At 37.9% G+C, this 21891-nt stretch overlaps 1 protein-coding gene across 1 annotated transcript; it reads left to right on the top strand.

The window, feature by feature from the left end:
• The first annotated feature begins 5598 nt into the window (after window positions 1-5598).
• Window positions 5599-20260, top strand: LOC140236188 (cytosolic beta-glucosidase-like). The gene is made up of 9 exons (XM_072316156.1): window positions 5599-5628; window positions 10102-10398; window positions 11320-11507; window positions 12672-12866; window positions 14177-14492; window positions 16364-16514; window positions 17623-17737; window positions 18716-18884; window positions 19771-20260. The coding sequence occupies exons 2-9, from the start codon at window positions 10191-10193 to the stop codon at window positions 19992-19994; spliced, it is 1566 nt and encodes a 521-aa protein (XP_072172257.1). The 5' UTR covers window positions 5599-5628; window positions 10102-10190; the 3' UTR covers window positions 19995-20260.
• The last annotated feature ends 1631 nt before the right edge of the window (window positions 20261-21891 follow it).

Below are 21891 nucleotides of genomic sequence, written 5' to 3'. Positions count from 1 at the left end.
TTTGTTTTTGATTGATATTGATTTTTTTACTGTAAGCCTTGTAATTTACAGTTGTATGTGATTGCTTATTCCTAGAAATTAAATTTTATGTGAAATGGTAAATCAGAAATAACAGCAAAATAAAATAAAAAAACCCCCCAGGAAATCCTAAACTATGAAGAAAGCTTTGCAAATCATGCTTCTTGAAAATGTGGAAATGTTTTCAAGAATGAAAGATTATACAGACTTGGGTCGTGGAAGAGTATGCTGCAAGCTACATTCACACAAGTATTAGAAAATCTCAAGTGGAGTGTACAAGAGCATGTTTTGGTCACTTGTGTGGTCAAGTATTGGAAGAGTTTGTTTGCAAAAACCGATAAGTCCATATTTGTCAAATGAAGATATTTGCGATTAAAGGTCAAGAAAAATAAAGAGAATAATAAGAAAATTTTTGCTTCTTTTGACCATAACTTCAAAAATATACCTTTATATGTAGTGACCAATATATCATTTAAAAGGTATTATTTTGTACTTTATGACAGAGAATGTACTTCCAAATCTTCAAAAATGGACTTATCGGTTTTTGCAAACAAACTCTTCATTTCCAAACTGAACCAAATTTTTAAATGCTTTGACTGTCTGCTTCTCTGGGAGGGATTTATTACATCCCCTTCTTTGTATTGATTGATAGTTTCCATTTTATTCTCTCTTCTCTTTTATTTATTTATTTTTGTTTAATTTCCAAACATTTTTGTAGTTAGATATTGAGAGTTTTTGACTTTTAGATTTGCCAACAAAGTAAATAGAGGAGAACCTTGTAAACCATGACAATTACCCCTTTTTATAAAAGGGTTCTCACTGTATCAGGGTAAAAAAACAACAACATCAAAATGTTCAGAGTTGGGATGTGTAAACTTGCCTTGTTATCAGAGGTTTTTGTCGTATGATATCTCTTTGTAATGTGAGTTTACTGCATGGATACAAATGAAGAGTTTCATCCCAAAATGAGGTAAGTGCCATTTTGAAACATTTTAAAGTAAGTCCATCTCCCTAAGATAGAGCAAAGTAAAAACCTTTCTAGTGATACCTCGCTTGTTACAACATGGAACATTACTGAAGTTGTGATTAGAATATCCCATATTTTCACATAACAAGTGTATTTACTTCACTGTTTAAAAAAAAAAAAAAAATCAGCTTTCAATCACAAATATATCTTAACAAGAATGGACTGCTTGTTTTGTGATAAAACTCCCCGTATACACTGTGTTCTTTTTTTCTCTCTCTTGTACTGCATAGATATACATCACTGGGCAGTATATCTACCACCTCGCCCAACCCCACCCTCATGTACACCACCAACCGGGGGGAGATCAAGTACCATCCCGCCTACAAGCTGGAGGAAGGGGACAAGGAAAGGTCGGGGAGGATTCCCTTTTCCCCCAAGTGATGGGGATGGGGTGGGGGTGGGGTTAACTGCTCCAATTTTGTGTCGCGCTGCTCGAGAGGGATCCTTCTTTCGACTCCCTCACACATCTCTCCTTCAATTTGCCAGCATTGATTTCCATTCTGTGGTTACCTCTTATAAAAACGGCCTGGGCCCTGTTTTATAAAGCTGTTTGTAAAGTTATGAACGACTTTACTGGTGATCAGAGGGGCATTTCATGAAGGAACTTGTCGGATAAGATGTCCGACAAGTCAATTATATCCGACAAGTTCAGAGAAATCAGCCAATCAGATTAAAGAATTTCTCAAAACTTGTTAGATATAATTGACTTGTCAGATATTTTATCCGACAAGTTCCTTCATGAAATGCCCCCCAGTTCTGATGTGCTATACTTATCAGAATTTCAATAATTTAGCACAAAAACTGATCACCAGTCGTTCTTAAGTCATTCATAACTTTATGAACAGCTTTATGAAAGTCCCCCCCCCCCCCCCCCAGTTGAGTGCATTCAAAGTGCAATTATGACTTTGATGAATAGCGTGAAAAAAAAAGACAGTGAAGAGGATGGTAGAAGTTTCATCAAACTCGGACATAAACCAAACATGCAGATAAGGAATAGCGTGAAAAAAAAAGACAGTGAAGAGGATGGTAGAAGTTTCATCAAACTCGGGACATAAACCAAACATGCAGATAAGGAAAAGTGGCTCTGTCATCGCATCAAGACTCCAAATTAGATGCTACACAACAGTATTTAAACAAAATCATGTTTTGGGCAGTAACCACAAACAGCAGCTGTAGAGCGCAGTTCTTGCATCAGATGGGTGCAGTAGTCTTTACAGGAGTGGTTCTAAAGTGATGTGAAACAAAAGCTTGCAGGGATCATCCCATTTTGACTTGAGAAATATTTGCTAGATAATGGTGTTCAGCAGATGGGTCGGCTGCTGCAAATGGGCCAGGAAAGAAATATGATTAACAACAACAACAAGAATGCAACTGATTGACAAATTGCCCTAAATCGATGTAAATAAGCACTGAATTGATCAGTGTTTTAGTAGTAGCCATGATAAAAATCATGGGGGTACATGCTCGATTTCATGAATTTGAATATTACAAGAAGAATGCTTATGAAAAAAAAATATACAGGGAAACTCCACTAAAACGTGAATTGCAGTCTATGTTAATTTTGCGGTCCCAATCGAATTGTCCATTACTGAATATAGCTGGCCTCTTTTTTTTTCTTTAATAGTATGTTTACAGTGAGGTACTGATGGTAATGAGGGAAAATTGGTTACTCCTGCGACATTACTTTTAGTATGTAGCAGGATTTCCCTGTGCTAGGAATGAATTGGAAATGTTTAAAATGGAATCAATTGATGAAGAACAATCGGCAGATTAGGCTGATTTACCGTAAATCTAATATATTTAGACGTAAGGATATTTCTTATATTTATGATGATGCTCTAACACATAGAAGAATTCACATATCTTTACTGTGCGCCTTTCTTTAAAGGGGCATTCCGGACGATTTTCATAATTTGACATCATGTAGTACGTAAATCAACAGCTCCATGTATAGATTCGTGGAATTTATTGTGGTCCTTGAGCAGAGAAACCAATAAATTGAAAATCTTAAACAAATTACACTGAACAGTGTTGATGACATCAGAGCCTCATATATTTCAGAAATGTAGCAGTGGAATTCCATTACAATACCGCTTGCTCAACAAGTTCACCTGTGAAAAATCTATGCATGCCTTCTTCTTTTGTTCTGCTTCCTCGAGCCCGAACTCATGCATTCTTATGGTGAGGCTGTCATGTCATCATCCTTGTTCATTGCAATTTGTTGTAAATTTTGAAAACATTCTCATTCCTTATCCCAATCACTATAAATTCTGAAACTCTGTATTCAGTTTGACTAATTTATAGTTGTTCAAATGTAAAAGTCTGAAAATCATCCGGAGGTCCCCTTTAAACTTGGAGTCCTGATGATTTGCATTTAGTAGTTGATGATGCGTTGGGCAACCCTAGTGCAAACAGATTTGGTTCTCTGGAATAGCCAGAAAATGAATTAACCTGAAGCTAAAATGGTCTATTTTATGTCACCAAGATCTTCTAGTTTTATTATCAACAATCCAATGCACAAATATTTGAGAATGAAATCCTGTGATATCAAAAGAAGTGTCTTAGAACAAGTTTCTTTTCATCAGAAGTCTATTGTGGTGAAGTCTTTTTTGAGGTTTGCAACTTTGTGTAAAGTTATTAATGTACATGTATTTTTCTTTTTTGTTACGTCCAATGTGTTCAAACGCTGGCTGATTACTGTGATGGTAGTAGAATATAAAATGTTCACGTACACATATTATGTATTTGGGCCTCAGTGTAGACATTCCCATTACAGTGAAACTGTAAGTTCATATTCAGGTTGACCTTATCTACAAGAGAAAATCAATACAATGCACAAAAGTATATTGAAAGTTTCATTGAAATTGAACTATACATGTAATTTCTAGCATCTTGCCTGAGTACAAAAGAGAAGGGGGAAAAAAAAAAAGAATTACTGTGCACTCCGGTTATAACAAACACGGTTATAATGAAATAAATATTCAGGCAGCAACATTATCCTCTCTGTTTTTTATTTTTAATTTGTTTGGTTATAACAAAATTTCACTATAACAATAGAAAACTGCCGGTCCGGAGGATTTCGTTATAACAGCAGTCCTCTGTACTCACAATCACATATGCAAATTAGTGGAGGCAGTGATGCATATTCATGAGATTGTCATTAGTGTCCTTTTTTGTTTGAAGAAACTGGCATACCTGAAGAGTTCATTATTTTTGTTCTTATCATCGATTTCAATGAAAATTTCATTCTTCTGTTTCTTTGATGTACTCTCTCTGTAAATTAATGTTGTGGTTCAAACTGCATTAATAAATGTGTCAACTGATGGTGATATGATACTGACTTTGTATGTGTGAAGTCGACAATTATGCAATACAGGAATGTGCTTGTCATGCATTAAAGAGCCATTCACACTGTACAATTTAGGTAGCACTATTGAATTTGTAAAGATAATATGAAAATGTATCTATATTATGGTTATTATAGTGAAGAAGAAATGCACTCTGGTTCAATAAAATGTTCACATTTATTTTGTGACTCTACTGAGAACAGTGCACTCTAGTTTTTTTGTTTTGTTACGATTGTGTTTGTCATTTATCAGCTTTGGTAAGTTATTTCACCTGACGTAATATAATGTATATTATGTATGTATGGAGAGATATAGGGAATATAGAGAGAGATAGAAAAGAGAAAAATTGAAATTCAATCTCATTCTTGAATATGCCTTTTTTTTTTTCGTGCACACCCTTCATGGTTTCACTTGTATCATTATGATAATGGTCATGATATTACTACTATTTCGACTACTACAACATTTGTACTATTACTGTACTACTATTACTACTACCACTACAACTGTACTATTACTGCTACTTTTGATACCACCAATAATAATGATTACAATGATAATAATGACATGGCATTAGTGGTTTTCATTTTGTTATTATCATTATCATCATGACAATTAACATAGGCCCTAAATGCTGAAATTATCATCATACTGTGAAAGATATGCAAGTGTAAAGAAGTCTATCTCGCATTACAATTAATTATTTGTTGCACCGACCAAACTTAAGGCTCTAAAAATAGATGCTGAGTAGTTCTAAGTAATCAATGCGAAACAACCTACGTGCCAGTCCAAATACTATTCATTAGATTAATTACTTATTCAAATTCACGAAATTCTTCCGTCGAGATGTTTTCATTGCAACTGATTGACAAATTGTATATATATATATATATATATATATATATATATATATATATATATATATATATATATATATATATATATTATGTATACACACACACACACACACACACATATATATTTTGTGAACATCATTGGTGGTTATGGGGTTTAGAATAAGGGGATAGATGCAAACATGGGTAATGTACGGGAGTCGTTGGTGATCCATGATCTGACCTATCGCATAGGGTAAACAAGACCTCGATCTTAAATAATCAGTGCTAACCCTCGGAGTAAACAGGGGTGATCCCATATCAAAGGGTCCGACCTACAGCTTCGTACAGCAAGCAGTGTTTCATAGGCACAGGAGCCGTTCCCCGTGGAGGTACCAAGACGGTAAGTTGAAATAAAACTAATTTCTAATTAGCACATATATGTAATGTAATTCTTGGAGTTTTACCTTTCAGTTTTTATTTTTTTTTTCTATACGCACTGTTTGTACACAAACTTACTCGATGCATTTGTATCGTGTATTCACTATTGAGGCTTCTTTTAATATCAAGTGCAAAGCAAAGCAGTTCACATTTGAGTACATGATTTCATCTTCGCATGAGATTGTATGTCTTTCTGTGGTTGCTACTGGTAACTATATGAAGAGTTTGTTCGCAAAAACCGATAAGTCCATTTTTGAAGATTTTGAAGTACGGTCTCTGTCATAAAGTACAAAATAATACCTTTTAAATGATATATTGGTCACATATAAAGGTATACTTTTGAAGTTATGGTCAAAAGAAGCATTTTTTTTTCTTTATTTTTCTTGACCTTTAATTGCAAATATCTCCATTTGGCAAATATGGACTTATCGGTTTTTGCGAACAAACTCTTCATATATACGTAAACAGTAACTATTAACAACATGATTTATTTTGTAGTTGATATGACTTATACAGTGGGATTCCCTTATTGATTTACAAGTGATAATGCTTATCATCTCTTTCCTTCTCTTTCTCTGCTACCCACACTTTCCTCTCCTTCTCTATCTCTCTATCTATATAAATGTAAAATTTCATGTGTTCACGTGAATGAAGAAATATCAAAGATGCATCAAAGAAAATAGAAAACAAGCTAAACATATTAAAACCACGTCAGCCAGAGGAGCATAAACAGCTGATCTTAAATGTAGGTGGACTATCCATATGAAACATAAAATATGATTTTGTAAGAATCAACATAGGAAAGAAAAAGAGTGAGAGAGATGGGGTGGGGGTAGGTGAACAAAGGAAAGCAGGGAGGGAGATAATCAATGAACAAAGATGCGTCAAAATATAATACTATAATACCAATGCCTATGCATGCAGGTAATAGTTCTGTTACTATACCTTATAGGCAAAAATCTCTAATGAAATGTCGGGGTACTTGTATGTATCATTACGTGGTGGCAATACGCGAAAGGAACACGTCATCAATGGCAATTTTAGATCATGGGATGTACATAGTACCTATATGTAAACTTATGTGTGTCTGCCTTTTTCGTGCACGACATTCTTAAGGTAGTTAAGGCTTACAATTAACTTGCCTTCTTACTTTGTAAATGAGAAGACAAGCACTAGTGCACTTTATTTTACAAAAATTTCAGAATATTTACATTCCATTGAAACTGGTACATCCCTTCATTAGAATTATAAGATCCAATACCAAATCGTTGCATGATAAAAAAAAACAACTAAATTTTTCTATAAGTAAGAGCGACGGCATGCTAATAATATAATGTATCTGTTCATTGCTTGACAAAGTGATTTTGTCAAGGGTGAGATAGAGGGACTATTTCAAGCACACCTAATAATTTCCGAATCGGCTATCTTCGCTTGTGGAGAACGTAAAGGACAGCACAGGGGGTTAATATTTGCCAGATTTGTCTCTCGAGCTATTGTGACTTTGCCAGATAACTCGCGATACATTCTGACTCAATGGAACTAAAATAACCTTTGACCGCACCCCTGGAAACACTGTACGTGACCAGGTTGGAGTAGGGACAATCAAATAAATATCCAGGCGTCATCTGTACAATAAAATTACACGTGAAATAGGGATAAGAACTATCTGATATACCGACCCAAAAAGTGCACATTTTCTCAAATTTCAGAATTCTCACTTTCCCGCCATTAATGTGTATATACTGTAAGACTGCATGCGCTACGTTTTGAGCCAAGACACTTTTTTTTTTTCAGTGACTCTGCAAAATCAAACTAAAAGAATTAGACTTATACACCGTACCAAATTATACACAAAATGCACCGTTTGGGGGGCAGGACCGAATGTGCCTGAAGCTGTAAACTGCGAAATGATCGTCACAGGTTTCGACATGAACAGCTTCCTGTGAGCAGCACTTTATGGATGTTTTGCGTCGGTCAGCAGTAGCCCTTCGAGTTGTGCAATGCTGCATTGTGTTTAGTTTGCCTAAGGCCATGGACACAAGATAGAACAGGGGCAACTGATCAAAAAGTAAGCTTCATCAAAATCGGATTTCAAGTCAGAAAGCTGAGGACGGAAAAGAATAGAAGTCAGTTTTCACAATATTCAATCTAGCCTTGTCACATTGACGAGGGAGACAACGTGAATTAATAACGTGCTGAAACTTTGCCAGTGTGAAAAAAAAAAATGTTCAGGACAAGCCGTTGATTAGGTGACTTTAAACACTAAAACACGCCTCGGCACCGAGGTGACATTCTTCTCCGCGATGTATGCATGTTAAATAATAAGGTCTTCTTTATCCAGGGTAGCCTCTTCAGTGTTGCCACTGCTCTACCAGAGGGCCCTGCCATTATTATTACCCCAGCGTTGCCAAGTACCCATTTATACACCTGGGTCAAGAGGGACATTGTGGGTAAACCATCTTGTCCAAGGACGTAAACACTGGGCGGGAATCGAACTCGGGTCCTCCGATTTAGTCCATGGGCCAGGCCAGATATTGGTACCATCTGGGGTGGTAAAACCTTTTTGGTGTCATTTTGTTTGTCGGGCATAGATATGCTTATCAAGCTATGATAGCATTTCCAAATGAGTAGCTTAGTCCTAATAAATGAATTTTTAACCCGTTTGGTTTCGCTGTTATATCCCTTTACTTCTGAATCGAAGCTAACCGCTATAGAAAGAAGAGCACTGTCTTCTGTATGTCCACAGGTGTTCTGTTGTAAACGCGGTGCGCTTAGTCTTTATTCAAGGCAGCGAAGAGAATAGCAAAGGGTTATGATGTCCACAGCGCTTAGTCTTTATTCAAGACGGCGAAGGGAATATCCACAGCTAATGATACAGTGTATATCCCTTTATCTAAAAAGCAAAAAACAAACAAACAAACAAACAAACAAACAAACAACTCCTAGTGGATTTTGCCGTATTTTTCAATTATTCATCATTTTCCGGTGAAAACGCTACGGTGAAAACGCTAATGCCACGCCACTGTCGCTTTATTTCCCTCCAACAATGAAAGATATTTGGCATTGGTCGGGTTGATGGCTGAAATCTATGACTAAGCTACTACTCTGGAAATGCTATTATAGCAAAATAATATTCCTTAGATATATGCCATTTCAAAATGCACAACTAGAACTTGCCACCTCAGGTGGTACCAGTAACCCATTTTTCGGGTCTTGGCCCATGGACTAATTGTGTGACAATTGTTTCCGAGTCTGTGTGTGTGTGTATGTGTGTGTGTGTGTTTGTCTGATTAACAACAATATCAATTCTGGTAAACACTGCAAAAAAAAAACCACACAACAACAACAACAAAACAAAACAATGTACCGTTATCATATCTAAAGTTACTAATAAAAGGAATTATCTATGCTGTTTTTATACTACCCTCTCAACAAATACATCAGTTTTAAACAAAAATCACTCTGCTCATTTGCAATAGTATTTATTATTACGTATTGTAGTGTACTGGTTCATTGTTTGATGGAAATAAAGCTACATTGGCGTGGCATTAGTGTTTTCACCTCAGCGTTTTCACCGGAAAGTGATGAATAATAAAAAGTACGGCAAAATCCACGAGGAATTGCTTTTTTGTTTGTTTTTTTTTTAGATAAAGTGAAATACACTGTATCATAGGCTTTGGATATTCCCTTCGCCGTCTTGAATAACGACTAAACGCATCGCGTTTAGCTCTGGACAGCATCATCCTTTGGATATTCCCTTCGCCGCCTTGAATAAATACTAAGCGCACGGCGTTTACAACAGAACACCTGTGGACATACCATGAGCTCCATGGACATACAGAAGATCGTGCTCTTGTTTCTATAGCGGTTAGCCTCGATTCAGAAGTATAGGGATATAAAAACGAGACCAAATTGGTTAAAAATTCATTTATTAGGACTAAGCTACTCATTTAGAAATGCTATCATAGCTTGATAAGCATATATATGCCCAACAAACAAAATGACACCAAAAAGGTATTGCCACCTGAGATGGTACCAATAACCAATTTTTTGCCTCTTGGCCCATGGACTAATTAGGAGTCGGGAGTCTTATCCACTATGCCACAGCGCCCCCACAGATATTCCTTTCATCTTTGTGTGTTTCTATTGACTATTCTTGTATTTACATTCAGTATACTTTACTCTAAAATTTTAAAGTAAACTTTCCTTAAAAACATAGAGAATTCATTGTAGAGAATATTCTTGGTTCAGAGGACCATACGTGCCTGGGTTGTGGAACTGGTCCAGCAGGACAGCAGCGTTTTTCCTGTGAAAAATTAGTCGAGTGTATTCAAAACCGAAGACCATTAATTAAAGATTTTCTTTCCCTGTATTTTCATCCTTCCTCTTTTTCCTCTCTCTTTCTTCTTCCTTTATTCATTTGCTTTGCCCTCAGCTGTTCTTTCTTTTTACATTGTCTGGGACAGGAGATATATATCTGAAGGGACTAACTGACTCTGGACACGCCTAGCAATCTTGATAATCATGGTTGGTCTCAACGCGCTCGTTGCCACGGCAACCATTCTCCTGGTGGTAGCCGCATCACCGTCGACGGGGGAGTTTGTCTTTGAGGACATCTTTAACGACCCTGAGCGGGACAGTCTTCTCCACGACACCTTCCCGGAAGGGTTCATCTGGGGAGCCTCCACTGCTGCCTACCAGATCGAGGGGGCGTGGGATGAGGAAGGAAAAGGTAGGCGGCATTAAATTTTGGATTACTTGAAACACAGAAAGAATAAACGAGAGCAATTACCATAATGATAAATACAGTGCTGGTATGATATTGACTAATTTAGAGGTGATATAATACGATGGTGAAGAGGATAATAATGATTATACCAATACTTCTAAATCTACTCTACCACCATGACTACTACTACTACTACTACTACTACTACTATTACTACCTCGGCTACTACTTCGAAAGTTTTGCATTATCATTTATGAAACTGACAAATTTTTAGACAAGAAAAGTGCCTTTATATTTCGTTTTGGTCTTTACATAATTGATTAATTATTTGTTACAGTGGGCACGGGGGGGGGGGGCAAAAACTCGTTTCCCCCCCCCCAAAAAAAATGTTATTATTACTATTATTTTTTTTTTTTGGGGGGGGGGGGAACAAGTGCCACCCCTGCCCCCCCCCCCCGCTTCCGGCGCCCTTGCTACCACGTCTACTACTACGACGACTACTACTACTACTTTTGTTACTTCTACTACTACACTACAATTTCCCACAAAAATAATCATGCCAATCATCGTATCATTATGATAACGATAACGATAACGATAACGACAATGGTGATTTGATTTATTTGATATTTCTTGATAACATTTTACCCCTTATGTGGGTGATATTGCTCATACATCATTACCAAGGAGACTTCTGCCGTATAGGTGGCACCAAAGAAAATAAAAGTTTTGATCAGAACGTAACGGAATATAAACATGGATATGTTCAAATAAGAAATAGGAATAAGGAGAAGTACAGGGAACAAATATAATGGTTATACCTAACTTCTATAATGCTCACACAGCACACAACACAAAAATCCAAACTGATGAGTAAGAGTTAGAGCCTTACTACATAGTCTCTGTAATTATTGTTGACTTGAGGTCCAAACGTGTGGGACGTCTTCACTCACATCCCTGGGAAGACTCACCAAGATCAGACTGGGGACGTGGCCTGCGACAGCTACCACAACTACCAGCGAGACATCGAGATGCTACAGGAACTCGGTCTGACCCACTACCGGTTCTCCCTCTCTTGGGCTCGACTCTTCCCGACTGGATTCACGCTTCAGGTACAATATTTGATTATTTGTCTGTTTGTTTCATTGTCTGTTTATTTATTTGTTTGTTCCCATTTAAAGAAACATTATAATTATCCCAATGTATGCAAAAGAATAATATAATAGCACATCGACCAACATATTTAGACAAAGTTACGGATAGAAGTACAAACATATACGCATTATGCCCCCTTTACACCGGAGGAAGTTTCCGCTATGCCACTGAAAATTAGGATGAATGGTCCTGATTCAGCTGTATTCATAATTTGAGTGAATGGTTGAGACTGAGCTAACTATGGATGACAATACATAATTTCGTATTCATGTTTCAGTATTGATCGATCTCCTTCATATTCTGACGAACGTGAATCTCTTTTCTTGTTTGCGCTCATAATAGTTCAAAGCTATAGGTGTGTTCTCGAAAACTACTAAATGTGGGTTTCCTATTAACGTTTATTAGTGCATGTAGGCCCTACTAAGAATGATGTATTGTTCAATCATTTAGTTTATTTCGTTAATGACTTGTTACACGTATCTATCTCTATTGCCAGGCATTCATTCACTCATAATTTCTTTTTTATTTGGAAATGTGTGTGTGTGTGTGTGTGTGTGTGTGTGTGTGTATGTGTGTGTTTAGGCCTTTGATTGAGATCACTGTGGCAACATTGGCTGTACTGATGACTGACTCTATGGCCCGAATTCACGAAGGTGGTACAAACAAAACCATGGTTTAAACCATGGACAAAAACCATGGAGTGCCAAGTGTTGCATGGAATATTTCGTCACGAAATCAGTCATTTCGTCGATGAAATTATTATTTTGTAACAAAATGATAACATTTTGTAACTAAATGAACATTTCGTCCACGGAATGATAATTTCGTTAACGAAACCTGTCATTTTATCGACGAAATGACCAATTTCGTAACGAAATATTCCGTGCGACACTTGGCGCTCCATGGTTTTTGTCCATGGTTTAAACCATGGTTTTGTTTGTACCACCTTCGTGAATTCGGGCCATTATGGTTTACCACATGTCGACAGCGCATCTTCTATAATTCGATTTTTTCTGTTTAGTTTTGTTTTGCTTATTTTTTTTTCATGCAACGATAACAAAAAGATGTTCGATGAGCTATAACTAACATGGCACGAATTGTTTTCCCCACTCGATCTTCAGGCGAACGAGGCCGCCGTGAAATACTACCACGCCGTGATCGACGGTCTCCTAGCCGCCGGCATCCAGCCTGCCGTCACCCTCTACCACTTCGACCTCCCGCACGTAATGGAGGAGATCGGCGGTTGGGAGAACGAGATGATGGCCCTCTACTTCCAGGCCTACGCCGACTTCTGCTTCAACGAATTCGGTGACAAGGTGATCAGACTCGGAGAAAGACCATGTCGAGCTTGATCAGTCATGATTTTTTTTTTTTTTTTGCATGTCCCTCAATATCAAGGACAAAAAAAAAAGACAAACGAAATTCCAATTAAAGTGTCCAGTCAGCTCACAGAAGAAGAAAAAAAATGTTTCACCATCAATTCGGCAAATATGTGACTGGTTGTACATGACGTCCGTGTTATACTAAAAGATTGTCTTGGTGACTGCGTAGTCCTGTTTTTGTCACAGTCATAGTTTTGACAGAGTTGCGTCAATATACTGAATATACTACGCAGTCGACTTAAACAGTCTATAATTACTTAAAGCATGAGGTAGATTCGATTATCATTCTGCATACAAGCGCACACGCATACTTTTTTTTTTCATGTAAAAAGCGTGTGATGTGATCATGTTGTAATATTGACAGGTTCTTATTGACCATGTTAAGAGAACATAAAAATCCTTCAAATTATTCAAGAACAAGAAATTAAGATAACAACATGCAAAACAGGAACTTATTCACTGTGCACTCGTCGTCGCTATGTCGGGTGGGCCTGGGCGGGCTTTCGGACTGCCAAGAGTTATTTTGTCCTATTTTCCCTTGCATGCACGACCCTTTATTGTATCTTTGCTAGTAAGGAGTTACTTGAATATTTGAAAAAGAAAACATGAAAAAACACAGATAAGTGTTTGAATTGTTTGTACCAAAGAAATGGCTTTGTGTTGAAGTACTAATTATGTATTTCATCCATCCTCTGTATAATTATGTTGCTTCGAGAAATCAATAAATTCTATCATTTGAAAAAAAAAAAAAAACCAGCAACATGCAAAACAGGAATGTACAAGCGTTCTGTCATAGCTTTCGTTTATTTGTAAAACATCCCATTTCGTAATACAAGTGTGAAGAGTTTGTTTGCAAAAACCGATAAGTCCATATTTGCCAAATGGAGATATTTGCGATTAAAGGTCAAGAAAAATAAAGAGAATAATAAGAACATTTTTGCTTCTTTTGACCATAACTTCAAAAATATACCTTTATATGTAGTGACCAATATATCATTTAAAAGGTATTATTTTGTACGTTATGACGGAGGTCGTACTTCAAAATCTTCAAAAATGGACTTATCGGTTTTTGCAAACAAACCCTTCAAGTGTAGTGCGATGGCAGACCACCTATAATATTTATGCCAAAAATAACAACTTCATCTTTTTATAATGTAAGTTGTTCAAATCCCTGGACACTTCTAAGAATCAGATGACCAAAATTTCATTTCCAAATTTATGTTGTTGTTTTTGTTCTTTAACAGGTCAAACTCTGGTTTACCATCAACGAACCAAAGGTCATTGCCATCCAAGGCTATGAGGCGGGGATTTTCGCTCCGGGAAAAACTCGTCCCGGCTACGGGACTTACCGCGCCGTGCACACTATGATCAAGGCGCATGCGCGAGCCTGGCATACCTACGACCAGAAGTATCGCCCCCAGCAGGGCGGGAAAATCTCCATCGTGTTCAACTCTTTCTGGTCAGAGCCAGCCGATCCAAATAGCGCCGCCGACAGGGCCGCGGCAGACAGGATGCGGATGTTTGAGCTCGGCTCTGTTGCCAACCCCATCTTCGGAAATGGTAGGCGGGACTAGTCATATGAACTAAATGACGAACACAGCATGTCCACACTAGCAACGCTTGCTCACAAAACGTAGGCTACGGTCACAACCCCCAAAATCAGCCTGCTCGGCGACCGGTCGGCGAGTTTTTAGCCAAGACCGGTCGCACAACGACCGGTGACCGACCGGTGACCGACCAGGCGCCACTGATTTTTGGGGGCATCGGTCGGTCGCCACTGAAGTTTTAGCGCGGAGTTAAAATTTCAGCGGTGACCGACCAGTTTTCACTCGCTGCCCAAAATACGCTCGGTGTCCGAGCGGGAACCGCCCAGGCACTGACCTAATCGAGCGGTCGCTGCCGAGCGATTTAGGGAACAAAAATAATAGAGACAAAAATGACAACAGCACAGAAGAAAACCAAGAGAATAGATCGAGCGGTCGCCGTCGGGTGATTTAGGGACTAAAAATGTTAAGAGGAAAATGACAGAAGCACTGAAGGAAACCAGGGACGAGATGGAGAAGATAATCTAGCGCAATGTGGAAGAAGCAGGGGGAGGGATAAGAGGCAAGGAAACCCCACCAACATATCAGCATCTCAACATCTCGGCAACCAACATAAGGGACATGGAAGTCAGAGGCAACCACTTTGGGGCAAAAGAGATGAAAGCTAAAAGTTAGTGTTGATATGTTGACGTAGTAAAATATGGTTTGGTTACCTTATCATTCATTTAAGGCCTATTGATTGAAGAAGAAATGAATGACAAGAGATGGGGAAAATCAAAATGTAAAATTAGATAGGAGTAGAAAAATACTGTAAAATATAAAAGATATTTTGGAGATTTGTTGAAGATATTCTGGAAAATTCTGATCTATTCTAATTTTTGTTCCATCTTGGGTGTTCCTCCCTTTTGTTTTATTTCCTAATTTCTAGTCATCTGTGGTATCACATAGCTGAGGTTCGTTAGTTGATAATTTAACTCTTAGATCTTTTGCCTCGAGTTTTATCTTAATTGATTAATCAATTAACACATCACAAATCACATAGGTACATTAATAAACACAGGTAGCTCGTGAGAAATTTCCGGCAGAGACCGGCGAGTGGCCGTCGGTACGCCTACGGGTCACCGGTAGATGACCTATCGATCACCCGTCGGTCGCTGAGAGATTTCGTAAAAATCTGCCGGTGACCGGTGGGAGATCGTCCAGTTGCCGATGGGGCATCGCTCGGTGACTGCTCGGACTCTGCGCGTTGCAGATCCCCATATTTCGCCAAAATTTTTTCTGAAAATCGATCGGTGACCGACGGGAAATCGACAGGGCACTGCTCGGCCATCGCTAGGGTTTTACAGCTTGCTCAGCATCTCCAAAAACTGCTGGGCGGTGCCAAAATTTCAGCAGCGACCGAGCAGGCTACAAATCGGTCGGTCGCCGCTCTGAGTTGTGACCGTAGCCATAAGGCAGTATATTTGGTCCGCAAGGATCTGGGGCGCTGTGGTAGGCTTTTGTTAAACAACAGATAAAGCTTTTGACTTTCAAACAAGAGGTTCGGAGTTCGAGTCCAAGCTCAGTGTTTACGTCCTAGGACATGATATTTTTACCGACCATAAGAAGACCATATATGAAGATAGCACTGACAATTTACCCACTGTAAATAAGATTTCGATGATGATGATGATGATGATGATAATAATAATAATGATTACAATGATACCAATAATGAAAGTAACAATAACAATAATGACGTTGATACTATTATGATTACTGTCACTGATCTCATTTTGTTTGGATGATTATCTTTTTATTCTTTTTGTACACTATGTATTGTCGTCATTACCATTTTTCTTTAAATCATAATTGCTGGTTTTATGAATATTGCTATCACATTGACAGGCGATTACCCGGATGTAGTGAAGCAAGCCGTTGCTAACCTCAGCGCCCTCCAGGAACTGACGGTATCTCGTCTGCCCGTATTCACGGAGCAAGAGAAGCTACTCATCAAGGGAACAGCAGACTTTTTCGGGCTCAACCACTATTCGACCAGGTAACCAAACTCTCCAGTTGAAATAATTATACCAGTTATGATAATGGCCACATTTACTAAGGCTTGATAATCTACACAATTAGAGTAAACATAATTGCGCTTGCAGATGATAACCACAGAAACAAAGAACAGTTGACTACTACTGATTCAATAAATCATCACAAATACAAAGAACAATGTCATTATCATAACAGTTATCGACGTCAACAATAATAAGAGAAATGATAGCAAAGTTTGATTGCTTATATTATGACGAGGTAATGATGATACAGTTTGAATGGCATTTCCAAGCGTTTTCGAAAAAAAATATATAATATTTGTAGTTTTATGGTAATTAGGTTTCTGACGAGTAGGCCGGAGTACGAGAGGTGCACTGCCATGATTGACTATGTCTTTATACCATTAGAAAATAAATGCCAGATGACAGGAGACATATCGATGAATATGCTGGATATTATTGACAGTAACCGATTTTTGCCGACATTTTGTTTAGAGTTTGTTTGCAGTCCAACATATCTGCCACAATTTGACGGTGAAGGTGATATCTCAAGAATATACAATTTTGCTCTCTTGGCTGATATAATATGAAGAAAAAAAAAACTGGCTTTTGTGATTGATTTGGTCTATGGTCTATTGTACACAACGTAGTGTTATGGAATGCTCGTCAGGCGACATAGCATTTTGGGGGCTACTCGACAACAAAATAATCATCATTTTGAAATACGTATCATTATGTGCTTAATGCAGATTCATGGAATGCTCGTCAGACGACATATCATTTTGGGGGCTACTCAACAACAAACAAGACAAAGTAATCACTATTTTGAAATACGTATAAGTGTTTAATACAAATTCGTCATGCGATGTTTCCTCATGTTCACGGCAGAAAATTTACTGCACAATTAGGTTATACCTGGGATTTTTCGTTTCTGTTCGATTCCTTTTATTTCTCCTGTTTCGTCTTCCTCCCCTTCCCTTCTTCTCCTTTCTTAACCTCTTGGTTTCTCTGTTCCTCTTTCTTTCCTGTGTCTCTCGTTCTTTTTTGATTTTCTTTTCCTTCTTTATCTTTGCCTCCTTCTTCCCCTTTTCGAAACACTTATTGTTTTAGGTTTGTGGCCCATAAGGAGGCGATCTTTAACCCCGTGCCCACTGTGTTCGACGATATGCAAGCCGAGTTCAGCTCCGATCCTGCCTGGCCCCAGGCTGCTTCAGAGTGGCTCAAAGTAAGCCAATAACAATTTAGTATCTCATCAACATTGATCAGTGAGAATCTATTACTGCTTGACGATAATTCATTCATTTTCGCTCATGCACATCGTCACCACGACGCTTCTCTTTGGGGGGCTGGAAAGTTTGTTTGTTTGTTTGTTTGTTTGTTCGTTGTGGCACGTCATTTCACATCTGTAGGCCTACTCACGGCACCACAAAATGATGAGAACAATGCGATACCTTTACATATCGCGCAAGCTGTTATAAGTATCTTTCCTGCGTTCTTAAGATTTGTTAGATGGACACTAGCTATCAAATAACTCATGTCACATACAAACATATTCAGCCTTGATATTTTTGCGTTCATCTCTCCTCTCTCGGAGCCCTTAATTACAGCTGGGAAATTTGACCCTATAACAGATCAAAAACTAACTAAGAATTGCCTATTCGTCTATATTTAAGTTCAGAAATCTAAACGTGTAAGTACTACGCAATGCAATGTACTTTATTTTGTAAGCAAACTCACGATGGGCCAACAACACATGTTTCCTTAAAATCGTGCTCTCTGATCTATATGTCTCGGTAGTTTGTAGGCACAAACCTTTTTAAGTTGGTTGGAAAGGACTCTGCGTTAAGAACAACAACAACAAGAAAAGACAATAGTAACATGCACCACTGGCGTAAGTATTTACAATTGAATAACACGCGCGTTAAAAATTAACCAGCAGCAGCAGCAGTAACAACAACAACAATAACAACAAAGTGTCCCATAGGCCGTGTACTTGTTGGGAGCAGCTACAGTGGGGGGAATATGAAAGAATTGCTTTGGCATAGACTCCTTTACGACCAACAAGGGTTTGTGTCTGCAAACTAATGGCTTAGCTCGTCAGAGAAAACATGATTGTGGTAGAGCCTAGTAAAATTACAGGAGAACATTTTTTTTTTATTGTAGAAAAAGAAACAATACGAGGCTTTTTTTGTGATCTCTTCAGGTCGTTCCATGGGGCTTTCGGGGCCTCCTCAACTGGGTTAAAGAAAACTACGGTGACGTACCGATCTACGTCACAGAGAACGGCGTCTCGGAGCCCGATGGTCCGATGAACCTGGACGACGAGCTCCGATGCAAATATTACCGTGCTTACCTCAACGAGGCATTGAAAGGTGCCATGACAACCACAATTATATTCCATGCTTTTTTTTTTCAAATATGGAAACGGTAACATATTTTATTATGTTATTGATACTACTGATAAGGGTTGGTGGGGTTAGGTACTTTAGCAAAATGGATAAGATTCTTAACTTTCACACGATTTAATCTTAGTTAAAAGTCCCCCCCCCCCACATCCTTCAGGAGATTTCGTCAAATTGGCTCAAGAAAAGCTTTATCATTGATTGGAGAGAAATGGATTTTTTTTTCCGTTACAAGAAAAAACAGAAATAACCATATTGATGTCAATGGAGCATGTTATCCAATAAACAATCGCTATGACTATGAATTTAGTGGAATCATTCAAAAACAAAAAGTAAACACACTGAAGTAAAACACAAAATAAAGTCAGATTACAAAGAATAATAAAACAACAACAATTAGAACAGACACAATCTATCTTCTGTTGGAGGGTATAGCCATAATGGAAAATCCCGTATTAGTTAAATGCAAGTTGTTGAAATGTTTTCTTTTTTCTTTAGGCATACATGTAAATATGCCATGACATCATATTTTTTAGCTATCATACTTAGAGATTCAAACTTTCATAGATTGACCACCATGTCTTATACTTTTGAAATATTTCATTGTCCATCCTGGCTGGACATCATGTAGAATTTTCTTTTATATTTGATGCATTTTTCATTGAGAAATATGAAAATGAATTGAAAATGAAAATGATAATAATTCTTTACGTGATGCACGCCTGTCTACCTGTAAATGCAAAATACAAATCCTTTCACATATTTCATATCTGTCTCTTTTTTGTCTCCTTTTGTCTCTTCTCTGTTTGTCTGTCTATATGTTTGTCTGTCACCATTCCACAAAAACTTAACGTAGCTTCAAAGGTGGACGGTGTAAACTTGCGCGGCTACTTCGCTTGGACCCTCATGGACAACTTCGAGTGGGCGTCGGGATTCAGCGAACGGTTCGGACTTTACCACGTGGACTTCAACGATCCCGCGCGAACGCGTCGCGCCAAAAAGTCGGCGGCGGCCTTTGCGCAGATCGTGAAGGAAAACGGCTTCCCGGCTTCAGGCACGGAGGGGAAGACAGAACTGTAAAATGTAATCGACGATAATCAATCAAATTGCCTATAGACATCGAAAGAATAATGGTATCGCTATACAGTGCAATAAGGCCACGGTCACCAAAAGGGTAACTCTCTGTTTGGAATGACTGGAATAGCAAAATGATTGATGTATTGGATGCAGTAAATAGAAATATTATTGTTTTAGATAAATTTGATCGATTGATACCCGTACAATTTCATTGACGGTGAAGTGATAAAGAATGAAAAATTAATGTTTTCATTCATTAGCAATGTAATCTCCGAAATCTTATGATCATAATACGTTTTAAAGCGAAACGTGTAGGAGAAAGATGTATGAACCATTCCTTCGCTGACAACTTCATAGGTGTGCAATGGGTGATACTTCATTCACGGAATAAACAATGAGATTATTAACCATTCAATGGACCTGACGTTTACCGTGGTTTATCATTGTGTCACGGAATTCTCCGGATAATTTTGCACATCTATCGGGATAAAAGTACGTAAACCCTCTCACTTACCCGTGCCACCTCTGACACACGAACACACAACGCGTATGCACGCACACACACACACACACACACACACACACACTCGCATACACATACTCCAAAAAAATCGAGTGAAAATAATCACTCTTGAAGGAGTGAATACAAAAAAGAGTGAATTTAGAGTAAAATTGTGATCCAAAATCTTCGAGTGATCCCGAAGGTCACTCCAAAGTGAGTGAAAATGAATATTTTCCCTCAAAATTCACTCCAATTTCACTCTAAATTCACTCTTTTTTGTATTCACTCCTTCAAGAGTGAATGTTTTCACTCGATTTTTTTTTGACAGTACAAATAATTTTTCCAGAAAGGCTTGATTAGATTCCATACAAATATGAATCATAGTTGATTTGCACAATTAGGCACCTTATGTATCACATATAGATTATATTCAAATATGAAATGAAAATGAATAATTAAAATGAAACTAATCTGCTGAACGGCGTAATGATATTTCCGCTGTTCTAGATGGCAAGTAAAAGGACTGCTCAGGTTTACGACAGTTTGTAATGACGTTTGATAGCGAGCTTAAGATCTGCGACGCTAAGACGACGTTAATTAGGGGGAAAATGGTGATCTGCACATATGAGAGACAGCTATTTTCCATCGTCGTGTTAGCATAAGGGTTTGCGCCGCAGATGGAAAACTCGCTTTTTGCTGCCTCGAGAATATAACGAACCTTCCATTCGTGTAAATAATTAGTTATCAACTTGATTAGCAACCAATCCTATTGATATTTATGTACATTTAATGAAATTTCACCTCAGTTATAAGACTCATGGCGAGATTAGAATGAACTCATTTGATACATGTGTAGGCCCTATACTTAGTAAATAACAAATACGTTTTTGGTATTCCTGAAAATAAGATTATGTTGATACATGGAAGCTTGTTGGTTTGTAGGCTCTCTCTTTCTTCTCTCTCTCATCTCTCTCTCTCTCTCTCTCTCTCTCTCTCTCTCTATCAATTTAGAGAATTTTGTTAACGTCCGATTCTCAAGTTAGTTCAGTTTGATTTTATTTCTGCATTTCTAACAGAATTCATAGGACACGTAGAGTGTATTTTGAACAAAAATGTACGTGATAGATTCACAGTATAATAATTACAATAATCTTTGAAGCATTTTGAACAAATACAATGAAATCCTGGAAATGCTCACTTAATTCCAGTTAAAAAGAAAGATGCAGAAGTCTGCCATCTTATACAGGTGCTTGATAGTGATGGCAGCCTCAGAAAGAAAAAAATCATGAAATATATACCTTAAAGGTCCAGTTTACCTTCGGGAGCAGTGATTTCATAAATGTTCAAGATATCACATTTGATGCATATGTGTAGGTCTGTTGTATCATAAAACATCCT

Source organism: Diadema setosum, chromosome 12 (assembly GCF_964275005.1).
Source record: "Diadema setosum chromosome 12, eeDiaSeto1, whole genome shotgun sequence".
NCBI lineage: Eukaryota > Metazoa > Echinodermata > Echinoidea > Diadematoida > Diadematidae > Diadema > Diadema setosum.
Note: the sequence above shows the minus strand (reverse complement) of the source record. Positions and strands in the feature narration are given on the sequence as shown.